At 60.0% G+C, this 21918-nt stretch overlaps 1 protein-coding gene across 13 annotated transcripts; it reads left to right on the top strand.

Annotated features, from left to right (window-relative positions):
* The first annotated feature begins 885 nt into the window (after positions 1-885).
* TNNT3 (troponin T3, fast skeletal type) lies at positions 886-19928 on the top strand. 13 transcript variants are annotated; one of them, XM_030811485.1, is made up of 18 exons: positions 892-945; positions 4018-4052; positions 4208-4221; positions 4702-4719; positions 6250-6267; positions 6424-6444; positions 7639-7650; positions 7866-7880; positions 10293-10316; positions 11002-11020; positions 13581-13626; positions 14880-14996; positions 15092-15169; positions 15493-15606; positions 15707-15816; positions 15989-16079; positions 18123-18163; positions 19657-19921. In XM_030811485.1, exons 2-18 carry the CDS (start codon positions 4036-4038, stop codon positions 19709-19711), a joined length of 810 nt encoding a protein of 269 aa, XP_030667345.1. In that variant the 5' UTR covers positions 892-945; positions 4018-4035; the 3' UTR covers positions 19712-19921. The 13 variants fall into 13 exon arrangements, with proteins under 13 accessions (XP_030667357.1, XP_030667345.1, XP_030667346.1 ...); XM_030811486.1 differs by lacking the exon at positions 10293-10316; XM_030811489.1 differs by lacking the exons at positions 7866-7880; positions 10293-10316 and having other exon boundaries at positions 19657-19928.
* The last annotated feature ends 1990 nt before the right edge of the window (positions 19929-21918 follow it).

Below are 21918 nucleotides of genomic sequence, written 5' to 3'. Positions count from 1 at the left end.
CACCTGGAGTCTTGAGGAAAGAAAGCCAGTCTCCACACGCCACAATGAGCCTGTGGGAGATGCTGGCACAGATGGTAACGGCCACTGCGAGTGCCCAGGGCCCCGGGGCCCCAGGGTAAGAGAGGGCCTAGAGGGCGGACCCAGACCCTTACCCAGTGAACTCCAGGTGTAGCCCCCTCCAGTGGCAGCAGCCCCAGGGAGGTATGGCAGACTCAGACTGCAGCCAGCCTGGCCATGTCCCTCGCCCGCTTATTGTGTAGGCCCCAACAGTGTCTAGCCAGGAAAGCAGAGCTGGCCTCTAAGAGGGTCTCAGATAGGGTGGGGGTCTGGCCTCAGTTCCATGGGGGGTCTCCGAGGCCTCGGGCTGCTTCCTCCCCTAGGGGAGACAGAGAAGGGCCTGGGGCATTGGGCTGGGTGGCGGAAGGGGACCCTGGCTGTGCAGACCCTTTTCCTGGACAAATGTTTACTCCCACAAACATCTCAGAGAGAAGGGGCAGGGGGGATGGGAAACCTGGCAGCCCGGCTCTGGTGACCCCCACACCAGTTTGCCCAAAGAGAGCCTCGGCTTTGTGCCCCAGGGCCACCCAAAACCTTCCTCCTCCCCTCCTCAGCCCATCCAGAATGTACCCGCTGCTGGGAGTAAAAATAGCAGCTGACACCTCCTGGAGGCGGAGGGAGGACCTTGCCTCCTTCTCCAAGCACGTCCTGTGCATCCTGGCCTCCTTCAGCCTCGTCCTCTGGCCATTCCTATACTTGGTAAGGGGCCTGCACGGGCATAGTCCCCCCCCACAAGACTCCGCACACACCCCGGCCACCCAGTCACTGGCCAATGGGCTGCTGGGAAGATCAAATGTCACTATAACACGAGGGTGTGAGCCGGGCGCCAGTGCCTGCAGCCGGTCCTGTCCACAGGGAGCTCCAGCCCTTCTCACACTCAACCCGCAGGTGGGTATAGGCAGGAGCGGCCACCCAGGACCGGGCCCGACGGGGCCTCCTGTGTGCGGGTGGATGGCCCCTGGTTCCAGGGACCCTCTGGGGTCCTGGGGCGCTGAGGTCCCAGGTCCGTGTGGTGCCGAGCATCTCAACTCGAAGCATCATGGCTCGGAGCCCCCAGGTGGCTGCTCCAGCGTCCGGAGAGTCTGGGATGCGGACAGAGGCGTGATGGTCTCAGCACTGGGAGGGTGCAGAAGAAGGCAGAGTCGGGGGAGGCTGGGAGGGGGCAAGTCGGGGCTCACGGAAGCCCAGTGCTAGGGAGTGGCCTGAAGGCGGGAGGCAGAGAGGCACGGGGTGTGAGCGGCAGGGAAGATGCCGTGCAGGGGCCCTGCCAGGGCTTAGGTTGCCAGCTTGTGGCTGCCATGTAGACATTTGCCCGGGCCCATCCTGGCCTTGCCATGCAGCTCTCGCACCTGGGCCTCCAACACCGCCATTTTGTAGAGACGAAAAAGAGGACAGGAGAGAAGGGGCTCCTGTATGGCCAGCCCAGGAGTGTGTCGGGGTGGGGGCGTCTAAAGCCCACGCAGCCTTGGGGGCCAGCGTCTGGAGGTGCAGGACAGAAGTGGACAGGGCCTGGACTGGGACAGGACGAGGCAGGAGTGAGGGGCTGGGCTTCATCGCATCCCCCTGGCTGGAGGGTGGAGGAGCTGGCGCTCGTAAGAGCCCCCACCCACCCTCCCTGCCCTGGACACGGTCCCCCTGACTTGTGCCGTCTGATGAGGCCTTAGCTACCCCTCCTGAAGTCCACAGGGGGACATGGGGCAAAGCAAAGGTTGGATGGGTGGAGAAGAAGTCTGGGGGCATGGTCAGGGCCACAGCAAGCAAGGGACATCGGCTCCTGCCTCCCCACCCTGCCCTGGCCCCGTCACCTCCCAAGGTGGGAAGGGTGATGCAAGGAAACTGACCGCATAGGTTATTTTCACGCAGCCCCTCCAAGGCAGGCACTAACTAGACACCTGCTTTGCTTCTCAGCTGTTGAAATGCCATCCCCTGCCCCCAGCACACCCCTGCCACCAGCCCCTCCCCACAACAGAGGCAATGACACAGGCCATACTGGGGGAAACAAAACAGCCTTGTGTTGCTTCCAGGGGCTCAGCAGAAAACCAGGTGCCTCAGTTTCCCCACTTGGAGAGTGGGCCTTTCCCGCCTCACGTCGGGGGGCCTTGAGGTCACCCTACCTGGGGGTGTCGGGGCATCCATGTGACTCTGGCCTGGAGGAGACGGAAGGGAAATATGAGAAGCTGGGGAGGGCCTGGGTGCCCGAGGGTGAGGGGGCCGCTGTGGGCCAAGGAGGGCTGGGCTTTCACACCCGCCTCACCCACGTCTTGGGTTTCTGGGCAGAAATGTCTTGCCTATTTCTGGACACCTCAGCTGCCACTGGCTCCTTATAAATAACCCACCCCAGGCGAGGGCCACGCTGCCCCCATCTTGTGGCAGCCGACAGGTGTCAGCCTGGCCAGGGTCAGGGGTGGGCACAGCAGGGCGGGGCCAAGCTCTGCTCCCTCCCTTCACTGACCCTCCTCCTCCTTACAGAGGATGGCCCTAGAGGAGTCTGTGGAGTTTGGGGCCTGAACCAGCTGGCAGGACAGCACTAGGGGCTGGTGGGCAGCCTGGGACTGGGTCACACCGGGGGCCTGGGCAACACTGGCTGGTGGGGTTGAGGACTGAGGAGAGCCTGGCCCAGCCGTGGCTGTTACAAGAGGCTTAACCTGAGGGGCAGCAGAGTCTCAGGAAGAGATTCTGGGATAGGAAAAAGCTGCCCCCGTTGCCTGGAAGACAGCTATCTGCTGGATAATTTTGCATGGAGCTTAAGTTGCTCTGGGAAAATTAACATTCTTGACAGAGGCTTTGGAAAACAGTTCCCACCTCAGCAATGCAACGTAGATGCATTTTTAGCTGATGAACGTGTGTTTTTCTTATACAACACTCCCAGGGGGGACCGTAACTATTGTCTTCGAGTAATCTGTACTGTGTTGTAATGAACTTTGTTTTCTAAAACCCTGGCCAACATGCCGGTGCAGCTGCTCAGAGCCTCCCCAGGCCTGGCTGCCCAGTGTGCATGGTGGCCAGCTCACAGAGAGACGGTCCCCAGCATGCTGGCCTGGTGCCACCATCGCACATGGACAGGGCAGCCAGTCCCGGGCACGGAGCTTCTCCTAGACAGGGACAGATCCAGAGCATCCCCGGGACCAGGGAAAGCGGCCACAGGGAGGGAAATGGGGGGGCTGTTCTGTGGGCTCCTGCAGTCCAAGTATGCCTTGCACAGAGCCCAGCCCGGGGGGGTGCACGGGAAGCAGCCCAGACCCAACCCAACGCGCTCTGGGGCTCAGCTTCAATGTTTTCAGGGGACAGGGGTAACGAGACAGAACAGCTTCCCTGCTCTGTGATCTCGGAGGAGGGGTCCTCAGAGGGATGTGGTGGGACACACTCTGGGCACCCCATAGGAAAACAGGCACAGAAGGGAGCTTTGGGCTCCAATAGGGAAGAGGGGTTCTCATGGGGAATGGTAGGGTGAGCAGATTACTCATCTTGGGGAGCCAGCCTCGGTCATCCAGGGGCTCCCAGGGAGACCCCGCCTACACCCACTGGGCAGAGAACACCCAGAGACAGGTTTCAGCTCCACCAGCAGGACCTTTCCAGTGTCTAGAGCGGGCTGGACAGCACACAGCCTGCATTCTGGATGACCCTCCTCGGGGGACGCTGTGGAGAGGATGTCTGCCCTGGGTGGGGGTGGACGCCACGACCTTCCAACATCCCGTCCAGCTCCAAGATTCCAAGCTCCAGGCTGGAGCCAGGGCAGGAAGAGGGGACAGAGTCCGGGGCGCCAAGAGCTGGGAGGGGCCAGGAGCCCTGGAGAAAGGGGGGCCCAAGGAGGTGGATTCGCCCAAGGCCAGAGCTGGCCCCCAAACCCTGCCCACGGTTCCCCCACAGCGCTGCTCCAAGACCCCATCCACCATCCTACGCCCAGGCAGCTTGTAACTCTCTTTCCATTCTCTCTCTCTCTCTCTCAATCTCTCTCTGCAGAAACCACCCACCTTCACCATGTCTGACGAGGAAGTGTGAGTACCCAGCTGGTGGCTGCCCCTGCCCGGCTCGGAACCCTGGCCCCTTGGCTTCTGCGGGGCTGGAGCACGCACTGTCTTGCACAAGTCCAAGCAAAGCCCAGCCTCACCACCTCTCTCTCTTTCTTTCTCTCTCTTTCCCTGCCCCACAGTGAACAGGTGGAGGGTAAGTGTAACAGCCATTTTCTTTCTACTTCCTGCTCTAGAAGGAAGGGTCACACTTGGGCAGGGGGCTGGACTGCGCATACCATGTGTCCCCTTGGCTGCATCCCATGGGTGGCTTCTGAGTGACCCCTGGAAAATAGGTGTCCAACTGGGGGGCATTGTCTTTTCCCCGATGTGTGGCCGCACGGTCCTGAGGGGCCTGCAGGTCAGGCTCTGGGTCCTGTCTCTCCCCTTCTCTCATGCCCACTGTGGGATGTGGGCATCCAGCACCCCCGAACCCCCCAAAAGCCACCATCATCACCGGAGCCTCTGCCTTCCCCAATGCCTGCTCTGGGCCCGAGGACCCCTGATTCCGAGCCCTTGGGCAGGGGGAGTCGCTGGCCTGTCCAGGGCTGGGACACACTGGCCTCTCATTCTCCTCCTCCCTTCACGGGCGGCCCCTTCTAACGTGGTTCCCCTCTTTTGTTCTGTCCCAATGCAGAGCAGTACGAAGAAGAAGGTAATTCCGGCAACCGCCGGAAGTCCCCCCAGCCCCTCCTTGGAACTTAACCCCCCTCTCCCTTGTGGCACTCACAGAACCCCCTCCCCAGGCTGCTCCAGGCCGCCTTGAGCTTGTCAATCAACCATCCATCTTCCTTATCATTAGTCATTAACAATCACCATTCATCATTAATTAATGATGAATGAGGCCATCACTTAATTAATGATGAATGAGTCGTTAAATCATCACTAACTCCTGTCTCTTTAATCGATTAATATGCATTCATGATCCTTCATTAATCCTTCATCCTCTGTGTGCCGTGGTGTGTGGGGTTCGCTGGGGCTGGTCATGAAGGCCTCACTCTCATTAACACCGGCTGCCCCACCGTGCCCAGTGCTGCTGTCTCTCTGCCTCTCTCTCTATCTCTGCCCTCACGGCATCTCAGAGTCTCTCCATCTCTCTCCAGTTCCTTTCCGTGTCTCTCTTGGCACCCTTGTCTCTCTGTGTGCCTGTGTATCTCTCAGCTTCTCTCTTTCTGTATCTTTCAGCCTCTTGGTCTGTCTCTCCCTGCCTCTCTCTCTCAGTCTCTGTCTTTCTTGGCCTCTCTGTCCCCATTTCTCCACCTCCATCTCCATCTCTGTCTCTCTGTGTCTCCATCCCTCCATACCACCCCCCCACCCTGTGCTGTAACCCTGGGTGGAGCCTGGAGCCCCCTCCCTGTGCTGGCCAGGTGTGGTCTGTGGGCGTCTCCATCGTGCCTGGGCAGGCGTGGGCGGGCGTGGGCGCACCTGGGAACCGTGCGGGGCGGTGGTTCTCAGGCCGACGGCGCTGCACCGGAATCCCTGGCACCTGCTCAACTGGGGAGTGCGTTCACGCAACCTTAACAGGCAGGGCTGTCCTGTGAGGAGTCCTGAGTGCTATGTTTTGAAAATATTTTGAAAACACTTGGCTACCCTAACAACATGAGCAAAACATTTATTTTTCTGCTGAAAAGGTAGAAAGACTCATTTCTGCGAGGGAAACATGGCTCTGGGGAACCATCTTTTCTCTTGAGGCAGCCACGTGGCAGGCCCGGAGGCCACGGAAGTGTCTTCACGCGACATGACTCTGAAGACCCCTCAGTGCCAGCCTTGTTTCCGGGTGCACTCAGAGCCGGGGCTTCCCGCAGGCCCTGTGGGTTTTGTCCCCGTTCTCACTTGTGCCACCTGCAGAGCAGGACTTAACAAGGGCCTCTGTGCACAAAGGCCTCCAGGCATGGGAATACCAGGCCCCCAGGAGGGTGGGAGGGGCCTCAGAACCCCTCTCAGGGGCCTGGCCCAGCCCAGCTGACAGTGACCAGCTCTGCTGGTGGGACTCCGTGCTCCCCGGGGCTGGCCGGAGATGCAGGACTGAGCCCCATCTTTCACCCCAGCCAAGCGAGCCCCAGGCCCTCTTCTCCCGGCCAGCTGGCCTCCTGTCCTTGCGGCCTGAGTACACTCTGATCACTGTCTCTGTTCCCTTTCTCCCCCAATCCCGCCTTCTCCTGCTCCTGGCTTCTCCGGCTCTCAGAGGAAGCCCAGGAGGAAGGTAAGTGGGGTCCAAGGCCCCGGCCCCCATGCCCACTCCCCAGCCTTCCTGCCCCACCCAACATTGACCTCCACCCCGCCTCTAAGGATTGCTGTGTGCCCCTGTCTAACCTTCTCCTCTCTCCCCCTGCCACCTGCAACCCCCGGCTCTCCTCAGCTGCAGAAGTCCATGAGGAAGGTATGAGGACACAGGACTTCTTGTCCCCATGTGGGGCCCGGGGCCTGGCTGGAGCCCACGTGGGGGTGGGGGAGAGGGGGAGAGGGTGGAAGCCACGAGGTACCAGCCAGCCAAGGGGCCCCCACATGTGGCCCTAATGTAACCCACTAACTGTGGCCAATGCTTGACCAGAGAGAGAATGGGGTCTCGAGGGTGGGCCCCCTTCCCCACAGCCCCCCAGGCAGTAGGGCCAGGGACTCCCCGGGTAGGTGCAGGCTGGGCTGCTGGTCAGCGGGGTGTCCCCAAGCATGGGGCAGAGGGGACACGTAGGCCCACCCTAGTCCTCCACCCCAGGGTAGGCAGTCAAGAGCCTCTGGTAGCATAGACCCCTGGGCCTGGCCAGGACGCCCTGCCACATCTTGGGACAGCACAGAGTGAGGGGAGAGAAGGTGGCTGGGGGCAGAACCCTGCAGCCTGGCACAGTCAGCTCCCTCATGTGCGTGCCCTCATCAGCCCCCCAGGCCCCCTCACAGCCTTCTGCTGTGAGACCCTCGAGGTACACACAGGCTGGGAGCAGATGGGAGGGCTGGGGTCCCATGCCCAGATCAGCAGGCAGAGCCATCACTGGTGCCCAGGGCTGCCAGCACCCTCGGAGGGTGGAAAGGATCCCATCAGGGAAAGAACGAGGGGCCCCAGCTGTTGGGATGGCAGGAAGTGGGGGTCCTGGGGACGCCTTCCATGGCCCATCTGTGGCTCTGCCTCCCAGGGCTACCAGCACTGCCTTCGTGGGCCCCTGGTGCTGCCCGGCCAGTATACAACCTCGCACTTGGGCCTTGGTGCCCTGGCCAGAGGCATGGTCACGCTTCTGGGGGCGCCCCAGGACAGACAGGGGATGGGGGCGAGCAAAGGAACGCCCAGCCCCAGTACCGAGCCTGCTCCACCAAGGGCAAGAGCCACAGCTACCGGCCATCTTCTGAGCCTCAGTTTCCCCACCTGGGGTGCTCCCAGATGCTGAGAGCAGGGTTTGGGGACATGGGACTGGGGCGGTGGCCGCGCCTGGGCTAACTCTGACCGTGTCTTGCTCGCTCCCCGCACGCACCCCACCCTCGGCCTCGAGTGGCGACGGGCCGCTTTTCCATTAACCTCGGACCCTTCTCCTTTGACCTCTGACCCGCGGTTTTGCCTCTTGTTCCGTGGCCTCCTTGGCCCATGAAGTTCATGAACCAGGTACGTGCATGACTTCAATGCCACATGGGCACGTGTGGCCATGTGGGGGGTGCAGGACCCAAGAAGGAACAAGAGGGGCCGCGTAACCCTGCACAGCCTGGCCTGCTCGCTCCCCCACCTCGGCCCTGCCCACCCTCCCTCTCTGCGCTGCCACCGCTCACACTGGTTCTCTCTCCCTCCTGCCCTTTCTGCCCACCATGATGCTGCTTCTGCAGAGGAAGTTCAAGAAGGTACGCCGGCGCTCCCCAGCCTGTGGCCAGAGCCCCCATCCTCCTTTCTGTCCTCTCTCGCTTCCTCCCTCTTGCCCACCCCTTGTGACGTTTGCCACCAACAACTTAACCTGTTCTGGCCTCTGGGCTGGGGACAGAGTGAGGACCCTGGCTTGGGAAGGGCTGGCCGATGCGGTGCAGGCTTCCTTTGGGTCTCCCAGGCAGAGAGGATTGATTCCTTAGCCTGGGGACAACGAGGCTCTTCCTGGGCTGCCAACAGGAAGGTGGGAGGTGGGGGTGGCCAGCCTTGAGGCCGAGGCAGAGCAGGCCTTGGAAGGACGGTGCTGGGGTCCACTGGGACCCTCTGGATCCACCAGGGTGGGGTGGGAAGAGCACAGGAGAGGCCTCCACCCTGCCCCAGTTAGCAAGCCAGAGCGGGAAGGTAGGGAGGGGTGAGGTGGAAGGGAGGGTGGAGGGGCAAGTGGAGTGAAGCAGAAAGGCAGGCTGAGGCCCAAGGTGGGGACACTGGGGACCCGGAACAGCCAGGGGCCATGCGTGCAAAGGCCCAGTCAGGTCCCAGCATCCCACCCATTGCCTGGGCCCGAGCCAGACACACCCGGAGTGAGGAGGCCCCCTGGGTGGGCCTGCCCTCCCTGGTAGTGGGGCCGGCCGTACTGGGTGGAGGTCAGAGAGCTGCACATTCAAGTCAGGGGCCCCAGCTGGGGAGTGCTTCTCAGCTCCCCCCATTCATGGGCTGTGGGGCTGAGGGGCTCCTCCCTGCTGGGCCTGAGCTCTTGCATGACTCGAGCCTTGGAGAGGCCCCTGGACAAGAAGGGACATGCTAGGAGGGGGATGGGACTCCAGCCATGCAGGGAGGTGCCCAGGAGATGGCCTGTGGAGATGACAGGGTTGCTGGGCCACTCTGGAACCAGCACTGAGGCCAGCAGACAGACAGACAGACAGCAAGGGAGGGTGGAGCAGGAGCAGAGGAGGCAGGGCCGCAGGACAGCTTTGCCGCTTGGCTGTGTGCTCGCTCCCCGAAAGCGCTCAGCCTCCCACCCGACCTCGCCCTCTCCCTGGCTGGCCTTCCCACCCGGAGGGGCTCCTCAGCCACATACTGCGTCCAGCAAAACCCCTAAGTCAGGGAGGCCAGGGCGGGCAGCCCATTCATCGTCCTCACCACGCTGTTCCTTCTGGGCCCTTGGCTGGAACGCTCAGGATGCCCCACCGCTCACTCCCGGTGCACACGCGCCCCAAGGCATCCGGAACGGGTGACCTCAGGCCTATCTGCAAAACCAAGAGCGCTGGCGGGCTCTCTGTGGGGTGCAGGGGGCTCCCAGGCAACTGAGGTATCTGCCAGCGAGGAGGACTCAAGGACTAGTGCACCCCAGGCCAGGCACTGGCAAGGCAGGACCCCCACCCCTGGGCCCAGGCCTGCTGGCCTTAGCCAAGTGCAGGGAACGGCGCTGGGTCAGACTCAGAGGGCCGAGGGCATCGCGTGTCAATGGCCTTGCTGTCACCTAAGGCCCAGAGCAGGGACTAAAGGGACAGGATGGGCGGGTGCCACTAGGCCAGCGGCAGACCCCCCTCCTGGGCCCCAGCCGGGCCAGGCCAGCCAGGTCCACCCCAGGGTTTAGGAGCAGAGTATATCCTAAAGGAAGCCACCCCTTATTAGGGTAGCCAGGGCAGGCCAGGCCAGGCAGACCCCAGAGGTGGCTAGGGAGAGGTAGCAGGGGGGCCCAAGAGGGGTCCAGTCTCAGGACAGCAGCCGTGTGGCAGTCAGAGGGCAGGCCCCAGGGAGGTCAGGGATGAGCGCGTCTGGGCTCCTGGCCTGTGGATGGGGGCTGTGGTGGACATTCTGGACTCAGGCAGGGGCTCCTGGGGCTGAGACCAGCAAGCAGTTAGACATCACGTTGCCAGCAGAGGCTCCTGAGGCCTGAGGGCTGTAGTCATTCCATGAACTGCTGGGTTCCACCCAGTAACACAGCCTTCACAGGCAGGGGTCAGGCTCCTGGAAGCACGAAGTGAAGGGGCTGCACCCATCCCGGCTGCAAAACCCTCTTGGTGGGGAAGATCTCAGATTCCAAGGTTGGCCCTGCCAGACCCAAGAGGACAGACCAGGGGGACAGATGAGACCCAGTGCCTTAGCCCCCCACCTTGCCCCACGAGGTCCCCGCATCCCTCCTATTCTCCACTAGGTCTTCCAGGGAGGTGCTCCACTGGGCACCCAGCCCCTTCCACCCCCTCCCCAGCCATTGATTACCAGCCCCAGCTAAGGGCACTTGTAGGGCCCCACAGGCACACCCTGGAGAAGAGAGGGTCCGAGTGAGAGGGGTGGCCCCCTTGCCCGCCACAGGCCCCTTGCCCACTGCTCCCCCCAGCTGCGCTGGCTTTTCTCTTGCATGTGTGCTTGTGCCTTTTGCCACCTGGAAGACACCGCAGACGAGGACGTGGAAGGTAAGGGCCCGTCCCCACCGCCGGAGGTGCAGGACCCTGGCTCTAGCCGACATGAGGGAAAGAGGGCAGGCTGGGGCCTCACGCTGCCCTGCCTCCCTCTCCGTCTGTCCTCTTTCTCTTCCCTGGCACGGGGGCCTCAGAGGGCCAGGCCTTGCTGCTCCGCACAGTGCTGCTGGGGTCGGGCTGCCAGGGCCTCGGGGGTGCCACTGCTCCGAGCTTCTGCCACACAGCGGAGGGGGAGCAAGCGGGACCAGCCAGCAGTGCCAGAGCCCGGGCCAGGCACGCCCCCCTCCCCTTTCTGCCAAGCCCCTTTCCTCCCAATCTTCTTTCCGAGCCCCTGTCCTCTTTCCTCCGTCTCCTCCCTTCCCAGCCTTCAAGGACGCTGCCTGTCTCACTCCTATTTCTTCCCTACCTCTTCCTCACCCTTCCTCCCGTTCCCAGGCCCTGAGCTCTTCCCCTCCGACCCTGCCGGGGGCTTTTGCAGGCCTAGAGCGGAAACAGGACCCTCTTGTTTCTGGGGGTTGGGGATACACCCAGCTGAAAAGGATGGCGGCCTTCAGCGAGGGGGAACCCAGGGCTGCAGGCCGCCCAGTCTCACCCAGGCTGTCTCTCTCCCTCTCCCCACGCTGGTGTCCCTCTCCCCATGCTGGTGTCCCTCTCCTCACGCTGGTGCTGTGCGGACCAGAGGAGAAACCGAGACCCAAGTGAGTGTGGGGTCCTGGCAGGCCCAGCGCCGAGCGTGTTCTGGGGTGGGGGCGGCCCAGTGAGTGTGGGGTCCTGGCAGGCCTGGTGCCTCGTATGTTCCGTGGTGGAGGCGGAGGAGCGGGCCAGGGCCAGATGCCTGGAGCCTGCATTCGGAGGGACGCTCAGAGCGCAGGGTGGAAGGGATGAGGGTCACCTGGGAGATGGGCTTGGGAGGCCCAGCAGGGTGTGATTTTGCCCAGGGTCATCTGGTGCAGACAAAGAGGGCTTCCTGCAGGAGGGGGCTACTGATGAGGAAGGAGGGAGGAGAGGTGGGTGGGAGAGAGTCGAGGAAGGAAGGCAGGGCACCGGGTGCAGGGAGTCTGGCCACCGCAACACCCCGCGGCCTTCAGGGGACCACACCATGCCCCGCCATACTTCTAGGACTCCCAGAGCCCTAGATGTGAAAAGCGACAGGAAAGTGAGTCCGGAAGTGGAGAAAGGTGGGGGACTCAGCCCAGAAACCCACTTCAGAATGACACCCTGACCGTGTCCAAAAGAGCTCGCTGTGCAGGGGCCCCTGCTCCCCTTTGGGGCAGAATTTAGAGGAGCTTGTCCCCATCGCACCTGCTTGTGAGCACTTCATGCGTTGGTTTTTTTTAACGCAGCTCTTCTGACTTTTCTGCTTTTGACTGGTATTCACAAGCCACAGCACTCGCTACGTGATTCACCCTTTTATCTCTTGAGTACTCTTGCCTGCGTTTTGCTCTGCGCGAAGTGGAATCTTAGAGCATCTTAGCACACACTCACTGTTGGCTCCCACTTGGGGAGCACTGCAGATTCTCAGAAGAAAAGGCCGGCATATTCCCAGACTTTGCACTGTATTTTTCAGTGATTTTAAGTACAGTAATGCCGGATCATGAGATATTTTCTCATTTTAGAAAAATTGTTTGTGTTTTCATTATGAAAATAAAACACCTCATGAAAGAAAATTTGGAAAATATATAAAAGTCAAATGAAGAAAAAACCTCATCTATAATTCTCCCACCCAGCCAGTCAGACTGTGGAAAAGAAGCAGAAAGAACTAAAAAGCCTTATTTCTTCCTTTTTTCCATGCATAGCGCTTGGAAAAAAAGATTTAAAGTCAGCCCTGTTCTTCAAACATCATACCGTCTCTACAGCCTTGAATTCTGCTTTTTTTAAAATTTAGCACTATTCATAAGTATTTTTCCATGTTTTTACACAGTCTTCTTAAATATTTTGAATGGCCACATAATATTCCATCAATTGGACAAACCATAATTTTCCTAACCATTCCCCTATTGCAGGCTTTCCCCAATATTTTACTATCATAAATAACGCTGGTTGGAAAGCGTTTTCCGACTTTAGGGTTATTTCCGTAGGCCACATTCCCAGAACTGGAATTACTGGGTCAAAGAGTATGAATGTTCTTAAGGCTTTGACATCTACTGCCAAATTGCTTTCCACAAGGGCCTGGCCAACGCCGTCTCCTACGTGGGATGTGAGCGGGTCTGTGTCCCACACCCTCCTCACCCAGGGACAGGAACGTGCTTTTACATTGCAACCTCTGATGGATGAGAAACGGCGCCTCATGGTTGTTTGGCTTTGCGCCCTAACAGTCACTTGGGGCCAGCGTTTCCCTGAGTTTGGGATGGGTCGTCTCTTCTCTGAGAACTCGTAGCTACGGCCATTGCTCATTTGTCTCCTGGTGGAGGAATCTCTGTGTTTTCTTAGTCATCAGTTTGCATAAGGATATAAGTCTTCTCTGTATTTGCTGAAAATATTTTTTTAGTCTTTTTTTTTTGCCTTTCCATTTTCCGTTTTTTTTTTCACATACATAAGTTTTTCATTTGCGTGGCGTCATCTGGCCTTCTTTCCCTTAGAGGCACCTTCTGGTGCTTCTGAGCTTAGGAAACCCTTTTCTACTCCAGTTTCTGATTGATATTTAGTTCTACTTTCTTCTATGGTTTGTTGGAAAAAATTGTTGTTGTTTTAACTCTTTGCTGCATCTGGAATGTATTGGTGAGAGGAGGGGATTGCACACCCAGCCGGAGAGGGGGCCTCGTTTCCCCTTCAGATTGCTTTCTTCCCAGCCCCCTCTCCTCCTTCCTTTGGGCCCCCAGAGAGAAAGATGAAAGAGGAGCTGGGGAAAGGCACAGGCTCGCAGCAGCCATTCCTGCCCAGGGAAGCCACAGCCACCCACAGTGGCCATAGCTTCTCACCCAACCTGGCTGCATTTATTTATCTGTTTGAGAAGGAAACAGAGGTGCCCTCCCTGGTAGCTGGGGTGCAGTGACATTGCAATGGCCAGAAGCCAAAAGGCAGACAGTGGCGCTGGAAGCTGAAGCCTTCTTGAGGGGCTCAAGCCACTCTCAGGATGGTGGGCTACAAACTTCATAAGAATAAAGCTGGGGCAAACGTGCTACTAGGTGGGCATCCTCGGCTGGGGGCCAGAGCAGGAGGGCACCAGGGTCAGCAGGGGCCAGTGGGGAAAGTGCCAGGCTGACCCTCTGGGGTAGGTTCCCGGGTCTCTGCTCACGGGCCTCTCTGTCTCCTCTTCAGACTCACTGCTCCTAAGATCCCAGAAGGGGAGAAAGTGGACTTCGATGTAAGTTTACAAGACTCTGGTTAACATGGCCACGGTTTCCCCACACCCCAGCTTTTGGGCTCTAGGCTAGGCCTCAGAAGGTCACTTCCTCCCAAGCAGCCACAGCTGGGGCCTCCTGGGTCTGGGCAATTCTACCATAACTTATTCCTGGGCCAGAGGAAACCCCTCTAAAAATAAACATCTCTCTTCCCTTCTCCTCCATCTATCCTTCTATCCATCCATCCACCCACCCATGTAAGCCCCTACCCATTCACCTATCAATTCATACACCCACCCACCCACCCACCCATCCACTCAACCATCTATCCATCCATTCATCCACCCAACCACCCACCTACCTATCCATCTCTCCATCCATCCATCCAACTATCCATCCATCCATCCATCCATCCATCCATCCATCCATCCATCCTGCCTTACTTCCATCCATCCAACCAGCCAGGTATCCACTCACCCATTCATCCATCCATCCACCCACCCATCCATACACTCACCCACCTATCTACTCACTCATCTCTCCATTCACCTACTTGCTCACCCACCCATCCACCCATCCATCCATCCATCCATCCAATCATACCACTCATTCATCTACTCATCCATCCATCGATCCATCTATCATCCACTCACTTAACCATCTACTCATCCACCCTCCCACCCACCCACCCATTCACCCATTCATCCTCCCATCCACCCACACCCACCCACTCACCCATCATCCATGCATCCTCTACCATTAATCCACATATCCATCCTTCCACCCATCTACCTATCCATCCATTCATCCATCCATTTCTCCAATCATCCATCTATCCACCCAGTCATCTGTCTCCATCCTCTCTCACTCATCCACCCATCCATCAGTTCATCTATTCACATGCCTATCTATTTATCCAACAATTTCTCTCACTCTGCAGTCTTCTCTCTGCCAGGCCCATGCAGGGCATCTCTGAGGATGATGACAGAGCCAAGTCAGGGCCAGTCCATCCTAAAGATGCTGAGGACCTTATGGCCTGGCACCATCCCTGCTGTGTGGCTCAGGAATCAGGCCACCCTTAGCCCCTATGAAGATAGCAGCCATGGCAATGTGGAGAAGGCAAAACATTCCTTGCCACTTGCCATTTTCATGGTGGCCAAGGGAGTCAGGGCTTCTCTGCTGGGGCAAGGGAAGGGACCTCTTGCTGCAAGGCAGGCCAGGCAGGGCAGAGGTTGGAGAGATGGGTGGGGCTCACGCCCACTGCCCCTGACCACAGGACATCCAGAAGAAGCGTCAGAACAAAGACCTAATGGAGCTCCAGGCCCTCATCGACAGCCACTTTGAAGCCCGGAAGAAGGAGGAGGAGGAGCTGATCGCTCTCAAAGAGAGAATCGTGAGTGGGGCAGCTCAGGTTGCAGCAGGGGCTGGTGGACACCCTCGGAGGAGCTGGGGACTGGGCCGAGCAGACCCCCTCTTCTCTGGCTGCAGGAGAAGCGCCGTGCGGAGAGAGCGGAGCAGCAGAGGATTCGTGCGGAGAAGGAGAGGGAGCGCCAGAACAGACTGGCGGTGAGGGCACCATCCGCACTGCTGCCTCATCAGTGAATGAGCCCCAGGCCCAGAGAAATGCAGGGGGCTGAGGCCTTCCTCCTCCTGGGGTTCCCATTGTCATTGGCCCATGATCAGAGCCACTGGCTAAGGCCCCAGCGCCCTGCAGAACCCCTTGCCAGAAAACAAATCCTGGCCAAGACCTGGAGCTTCCTTCTGGATAGTTCTAAGCCCAGGGTGGGCCCTTCCAGACAGCTGTGAGCCCAGGGTGGGTCCCTAAAGCCTGCACAGAAAGCACAGCCCTCTCTCTATCCCTGAGCATCTTGGGGATGGGGTCACCACAGGAGGAAAAGGCCAGAAGGGAGGAGGAAGATGCCAAGAGGAGGGCAGAGGACGACCTGAAGAAGAAGAAAGCTCTGTCTTCCATGGGAGCCAACTACAGCAGCTACCTCGCCAAGGTGTGTGCCGCTGCTGGGAGCACGGTGGCAGCCTTCAGTCTGGGCTACACCCTGCGCCCTCCTGAGACCAGGCCCCTCTCTTTGGGCCTGTCCCCTACAGGCTGACCAGAAGAGAGGCAAGAAGCAGACGGCCCGGGAAATGAAGAAGAAGATTCTGGCTGAGAGACGCAAGCCGCTCAACATTGACCACCTCGGTGAAGACAAACTGAGGTGAGGGGTGGGTGTTGTGGGGCTCAGCCCCACGGGGTGGCCCTGCAGGAGCTGCTGACTGCTCCTCAGGCTGCCAAGGACCGTGCTCCTCAGTGGCTGGAGGAGGACTCCAGGGGCCTGGCCCTGCCTTTGGGGCTTATTCAACGAAGCCTCACCACTTCCTCTGCCCCAGGGACAAGGCCAAGGAGCTCTGGGAGACCCTGCACCAGCTGGAGATCGACAAGTTCGAGTTTGGGGAGAAGCTGAAACGCCAGAAATATGATGTGAGTCCCGGCACCTCTGGCCCTGGGGCCCTAGCGGCTTTCACCCACCAGCCAGAGCAGCCACCTCCCTGCATCGCTACCAAACTCTGGACCTGCCCACCCCAGGGACCTGGGCCCTGAAAGGCCCACACAGGCTGTTGCCACTGACCCCTGGCTGAGGCTGCTCTCCTGCTGGGGACTGTGGCCAGAGCCCGTCCTCCTGGCTGGCCACGCAGCACCTTGAGCAATGAACCTAGCCCCTTTGGGCGGCCTTGGTTACCCCTGCCATGAGGACTGTCATGGCAGAGCAGCCATGGCCAAGTGGACTCAGGGTTCATTTTCGGAACCCCTTTAAGCTTATAGAAAGTCCCCATCATCACCCAGCTCAGCCCCGGGGCACCCAGTCCGTCTGGCGTGGGGCGTCCTTTCTGCAGAGCCTCCTCCGCAAACCCAGACTCTGGCTTCCACCAGGGCCCCAGACACCTGCTTCCTCAGGGCAGGCAGAGAGGGGTGACACACTGCACCCCGTGGCTGGGAAAAGGGGCCTGGGACTGTGCCCCTCTGGGATGGAGCAGAGCCACCATCCCATGCAGGCACTATCGCTGCAAGCAAAGCTGGGACTGGGGAAGGCAGCCTTCCCGGGCGGCCTCAGGGCTTGGGGTACAATGTGGGAGCTAGGGTGGAAGCCAAACTGCTTCCCACCCTCCCAAACACCCATGTGGGCTCCAGGGGTGAGGGGTGAGGTGCGCAGCCATGGGTGATCTGCGTGCTTGGGGCAAATGCAGACACTCCAGCATCACCATTAAGGCCACGATGTCCACCCTCCAGCACCGCCAGAGGCCCCAGGGGAGGGCAGCTGTGCCCACAGGGCTTGTGCTCTACCAGGGTGCAGCGGGTGCGGGGCGACCAGTCCAAGCCAGCCGGGCAAATCCGAGCTCCTTCTTGGGGGCTCTGGGCAGGCCACCTATTCCACCTGAGCTTCCGTGAGCTCCCCTCCGACAGAGGCAGGGCGATTACACTCCCTCCCAGAGCTGTCCCCAGGGGGTCCAGGCATGAGGGACAGCCCTGGCCTCACCCTTGGGGCTCTCCCAGAGGGGCAGGCCCTGAGATAGGCTTCACGGCACAGGACCCAGGCCCTTCCCGTGCTGTGCTCCCAGAGCTGAGTCAGGGACCCACTGGCTCTGGATAGATGCGGCCACAGCGGGCCCCCAGGGGCTCCAGAGCCTGGAGGGCCATCACCAGGCCAAGCTAGCCCACAGCGGGGCCTCGATGCCCCAGCCGCCCATCCAGCCTTGTAACCATCTTGGTCTTTCTAGATCATGAATGTCCGGGCCAGAGTGCAGATGCTGGCCAAGTTGTAAGTAGCCGGGTCCGCCCTGGGCCAGGCCCGTGGGTGTGCGCTGCACGGTGAGGTGAACCTCTCGCATGGCAAAAACCTGGATCGCTCAGGATGCTGGCGGCAGGGGGCCTGGAGCCTTCCTCCTGCCCCCGCTCTCCCCTCGTGCCTGCAACCAGGGGCTTCCCAGTGGCCGCTGCCCTGTTGGGAAGCGAGGAAGGGCCCCCACCTTCCCAGGAGCTCCGCCTCAAGCTAGCAGCGGCCACAGAGTGCCCCCGGGCGCAGGCAAGAGGGCGGGAGCGGCTGGCCCAGGAGCAGGAGGGCCGCTTGGAGCTCTGAGCTCAGCACTGAAGGGAGCCGGAGCTGGGAAGGAGAGGTCTGCAGGCCTCACCTGCAACCCTCCCCCCACCCCATCCATGCTCAGTGCCCCCCGCCCCACATCCTGCCGCAGGCTGAAGGTAAGTGGCCAGCTACGGGCTGCTGTGTGTGGCAGTCCAGGCCAGTACAGGCCGGCGAGAGTAAGTCCAGGCACAAGCCCAAGGGCCATGGGACGGTGTCCCCCTGCACAAGGAGCCAGGAGACAGTAAGGGAGCCAAGGAGGCCTCGTAGGGGCCCAGCAGCCCTGGGTCACGCAGCCCAGCCCATCCTGCGGTGGAGACAGGCCTTCACCCAGTACCCGCAGGCCTGGCCCTCGGGTGGTTGCAGTGAGTCACTCATGTTGTCCACAGATCACCAATCTCAGGAGCCGCATTGACCAGGCCCAGAAGCAGTAAGTAGCCCTGTCGTCCTCGCTCCGTGCTGGGCACAGGGGCCCTCGGGGCCAGCCGCTGTAGCCAGTCCCTAACAAGGGCCGGTGGTGGCTGGCCTTGGCAGGGCAGTAACGAGACTAACCCGGCCAGGCCACCCGGGCCAGCATGCGCAGGCCTGTGGCCAGGGACCCAGAGCCCCCTCCCTCTCCTGCACGCAGGGGAGCCCTGGGGGATGGCAGAGTCAGAAGGAGGGAGCCCAGTGGGGCTTGCCTGTCACGCCCTCGCCCCGAGTCTGGCACTGGCTGCAGGGAGAGGGCAGCCAGGGGACCCCTACAAGGGGCTGCTTGGGGGGCCTTTGGTGTGGCCAACCTGGGCCCCAGGGTATCCTGCCAGTGTCCCACCCTCCAAGGAGACCTAGGACAGGGAATTAAGCAGTCAGGGCTTCATCACCAGCCCCTCTGTGATGCTGGGCAAAATCATGGACTCCTCATGATGGTGACACCTCGTCCATAAAATCGTGTCCCCGGGGGCTGTAGGATCCTTTGACACAGCTACTCGACCACCTGCATGGGGCTGCACCCAGGGTGCCCCCAGCGATGCCACGCTGGGGATCCTGTCACCAGGCCCAGCTGCACAGCCAGTTCCATTTCCCCGAGGATTGCAGTGTTTGGGGCTACTTGGAGTTTCCATGTTTTCTGGGATTCTTCTCCCTCCTCCTGTAGCCCTGGCTTCCCTGCGGCCCCCAGGGCAGGCCCCTCCGCGGTGCACGTGACCTCATGGCCTCCCTGTTGTGCCATCAGGGGTCGTTGCAGGCCCCTCTGAGGGCGGGCAGTTGGCGTGTGCATGTGCCTGCGTGTGTGCACGTGTGCATGTGCTGAGGGTGCCCAGGAACGTGTGCATGTGCTGAGGGTGCCCAGGAACGTGTGCATGTGCTGAGGGTGCCCAGGAACATGTGTGAGGGCACAGCCTTTGCCAGCCAGGTGTCCTGTTGAGCAGCCACGTCTGAATGGGGCCGGCCTCGTGGGCCGGGGCACTCCTGTCCTCCGCCCGCCTTCATCCCTCACCTGCACCCTGCTCCTCCTGGCTTGCGGCCACGTGAAGGCCTCAGACAAACGGGGCAGGCTCCTGGGACCGCCACCCCTCAGAGGCCACCGTCTGGAGGGGCATGAGCTCTTTTGAGGCCAAGCGTCTAGGATTATCATTATCTGCCAAGACAGTCTTCCCCAGCTCGGGGGTCTGTCTGTAGTGGTACCTCAGGCAAAGAAGGGAGGACAGAGGGAGGGTGCTCTGGGCTCACGTGCCAGCCCCCTAACCACACTAACGACCTAGGCCCGCCAGGCACAGGTGAGTGGGCACTGCCTGGACTGAAGCTGGGTGTGCGCCGCAAACTTGGGCCGGGCCTGTGCCCTGAGAGCAGCCTGGGGTCGGGCTGAGAGTCCGCCCAGGGTAGGGGACCAGAAGGGGCACGGCCAGAGGCCCTGACCCTGAAGGATCACTTGCTTCCCGTTTGCAGCAGCAAGAAGGCTGGGACCCCAGCCAAGGGCAAAGTCGGCGGGCGCTGGAAGTAGAGAGGCCAGAAAGGCCCCTCGAGGCAGAGACCCTCCGCCCTCTTGCACACCAGGGCCGCTCGTGGGACTCCACATCCTCCAGCCCCCACAATCCTGTCAGGGGCTCCCTGACAATCCTGGGGGTGGAGAGGCCATCCCGGGGCATCCCCTGTGTCTCTGTCCTTGCTGCCTCCATCGCCTGGGGCCTGTGAATAAAGCCGCAGACCCCCCTTCACAGTGTGTACTTGCTTCTGCATGGGGGCCCCGGGGGACACGGGAGGAGGCAGGTAGCGGCTAGCCAATGGCACAGCGTCCTGGTCATCCGCGAGGCCAGCTCAGAAGGGCACTGGCCAGCACGTGCCACCTGCTGTTACGGCCAGGGCGGTGCCCGGATGCCCATCAGACGCTGCCCATGGCTTTTCCCTCTAAAACGTAGGCTCCATCCCCCCCCCAAGCCTATAGGACCCCTCCACTCTCCACTTCCATGGGGTCTTTGTGCAGAAGGGGATGATCTGCAGGCCTCACCCCCAGCCCCAGTCCCCGTCCGTCTGCGCCAGCTATCAATCCACTGGGGGCAGAGAAACTTTGCCTCGGGAGGGGGTGAGGGAGGAGAGCAGGGCTGCGAAGGAGACTTTGCCACCCCCCAGAAAGGCAGAGGCAGGCGGGAGTGGCTCCTGCGTGAGGGGCGCACCCCAGGCCCTGGTCGGGGAAAAGCAGTGCAGGAGAGTGCACTCCCAGCAGACAGCAGTCAGGGAAGACACAGACAGCCTTCTCCAGAATGCAGGACAGCAGAGCACACGCGGGTCGTAAATCTGAAAATCCTGACCAGAGAAAATTATGGAAAATATAAATCACAGAAATTGGATCAAGACGCAGAGACTTGTACAGCAAAATATTCACAGAGGAAGGTTTGGAGTCCAGAACGGCCCCCAGAAAGACTCGGGGGCGGGCGGCCACATCTGGGAGTTCTGCTGCCGGGGATGGGGGCCAAGGAGCGGGGGATGGGGGGGCAGCATGGCCCCCTCAGTCTACGATGGGATGAGGACAAGGCCAGGACCCATAGGACAAAACAGAACCTCCAGATAGCATCACACACGTGTGCAGACCCTGCAACACACACACACACACACACACAACATCACCCCCCACAACACACACACAAAATCACCCCCCCACAACACACACTCACATAACATCACCCCCCACAACACACACACAAACACACACAAAATCACCCCCCCACAACACACACTCACATAACATCACCCCCAACACACACAGAAACATCACCCCCCACAACACACACACATAACATCACCCCCCACAACACACACACAGACACACACACAAAATCACCCCCCACAACACACACACACATAACATCACCCCCCACAACACACACACACACACAAAATCACCCCCCAACACACACACACGTAACATCACCCCCCACAACACACACACACAAATCACCCCCACCACACACACACAATCACCCCCGCAACACACACACACACATACACACACAAACATCACCTCCAACACACACACACATAACATCACCCCCCACAACACACACACATAACATCACCCCCCACAACACACACACATAACATCACCCCCCACAACACACACGCACACACAAACATCACCCCCCACAACACACACACATATAACATCACCCCCCACAACACACACACACAAATCACCTCCCCAACACACATAAACATCACCCCACAACACACACACATCACCCACAACACACACACATCACCCCCTACAACACACACACACACAAACATCCCCCCACAACACACACACACACCACCCCCCACAACACACACACACACCATCACCCACAACACACACCCCCAACACACACACACACACACACAGAAACATCACCCCCACAACACACATACACATAACATCACCCCCCACAACACACACACACACACACAGAAACATCCCCCCCAACACACATACACATAACATCACCCCCCACAACATACACACACACAAACAGAAACATCACCCCACACACACACACATACAAATAATATCCCCAACACATGCACACACAGAAACATCACCCCCCACAACACATACACACACACACACAGAAAAACATCACCCCCCCACAACACACACACACATAACATCACCCCCAACACACACACACAGAAACATCCCAGGTGTGTGACCCCACAACACACACAGAGAAACAT

Source organism: Nomascus leucogenys, chromosome 4 (genome assembly GCF_006542625.1).
Source record: "Nomascus leucogenys isolate Asia chromosome 4, Asia_NLE_v1, whole genome shotgun sequence".
Taxonomy (NCBI): domain Eukaryota; kingdom Metazoa; phylum Chordata; class Mammalia; order Primates; family Hylobatidae; genus Nomascus; species Nomascus leucogenys.
The sequence above is the reverse complement of the archived record's forward strand: the minus strand, read 5'-3'. Positions and strand labels throughout refer to the sequence as shown.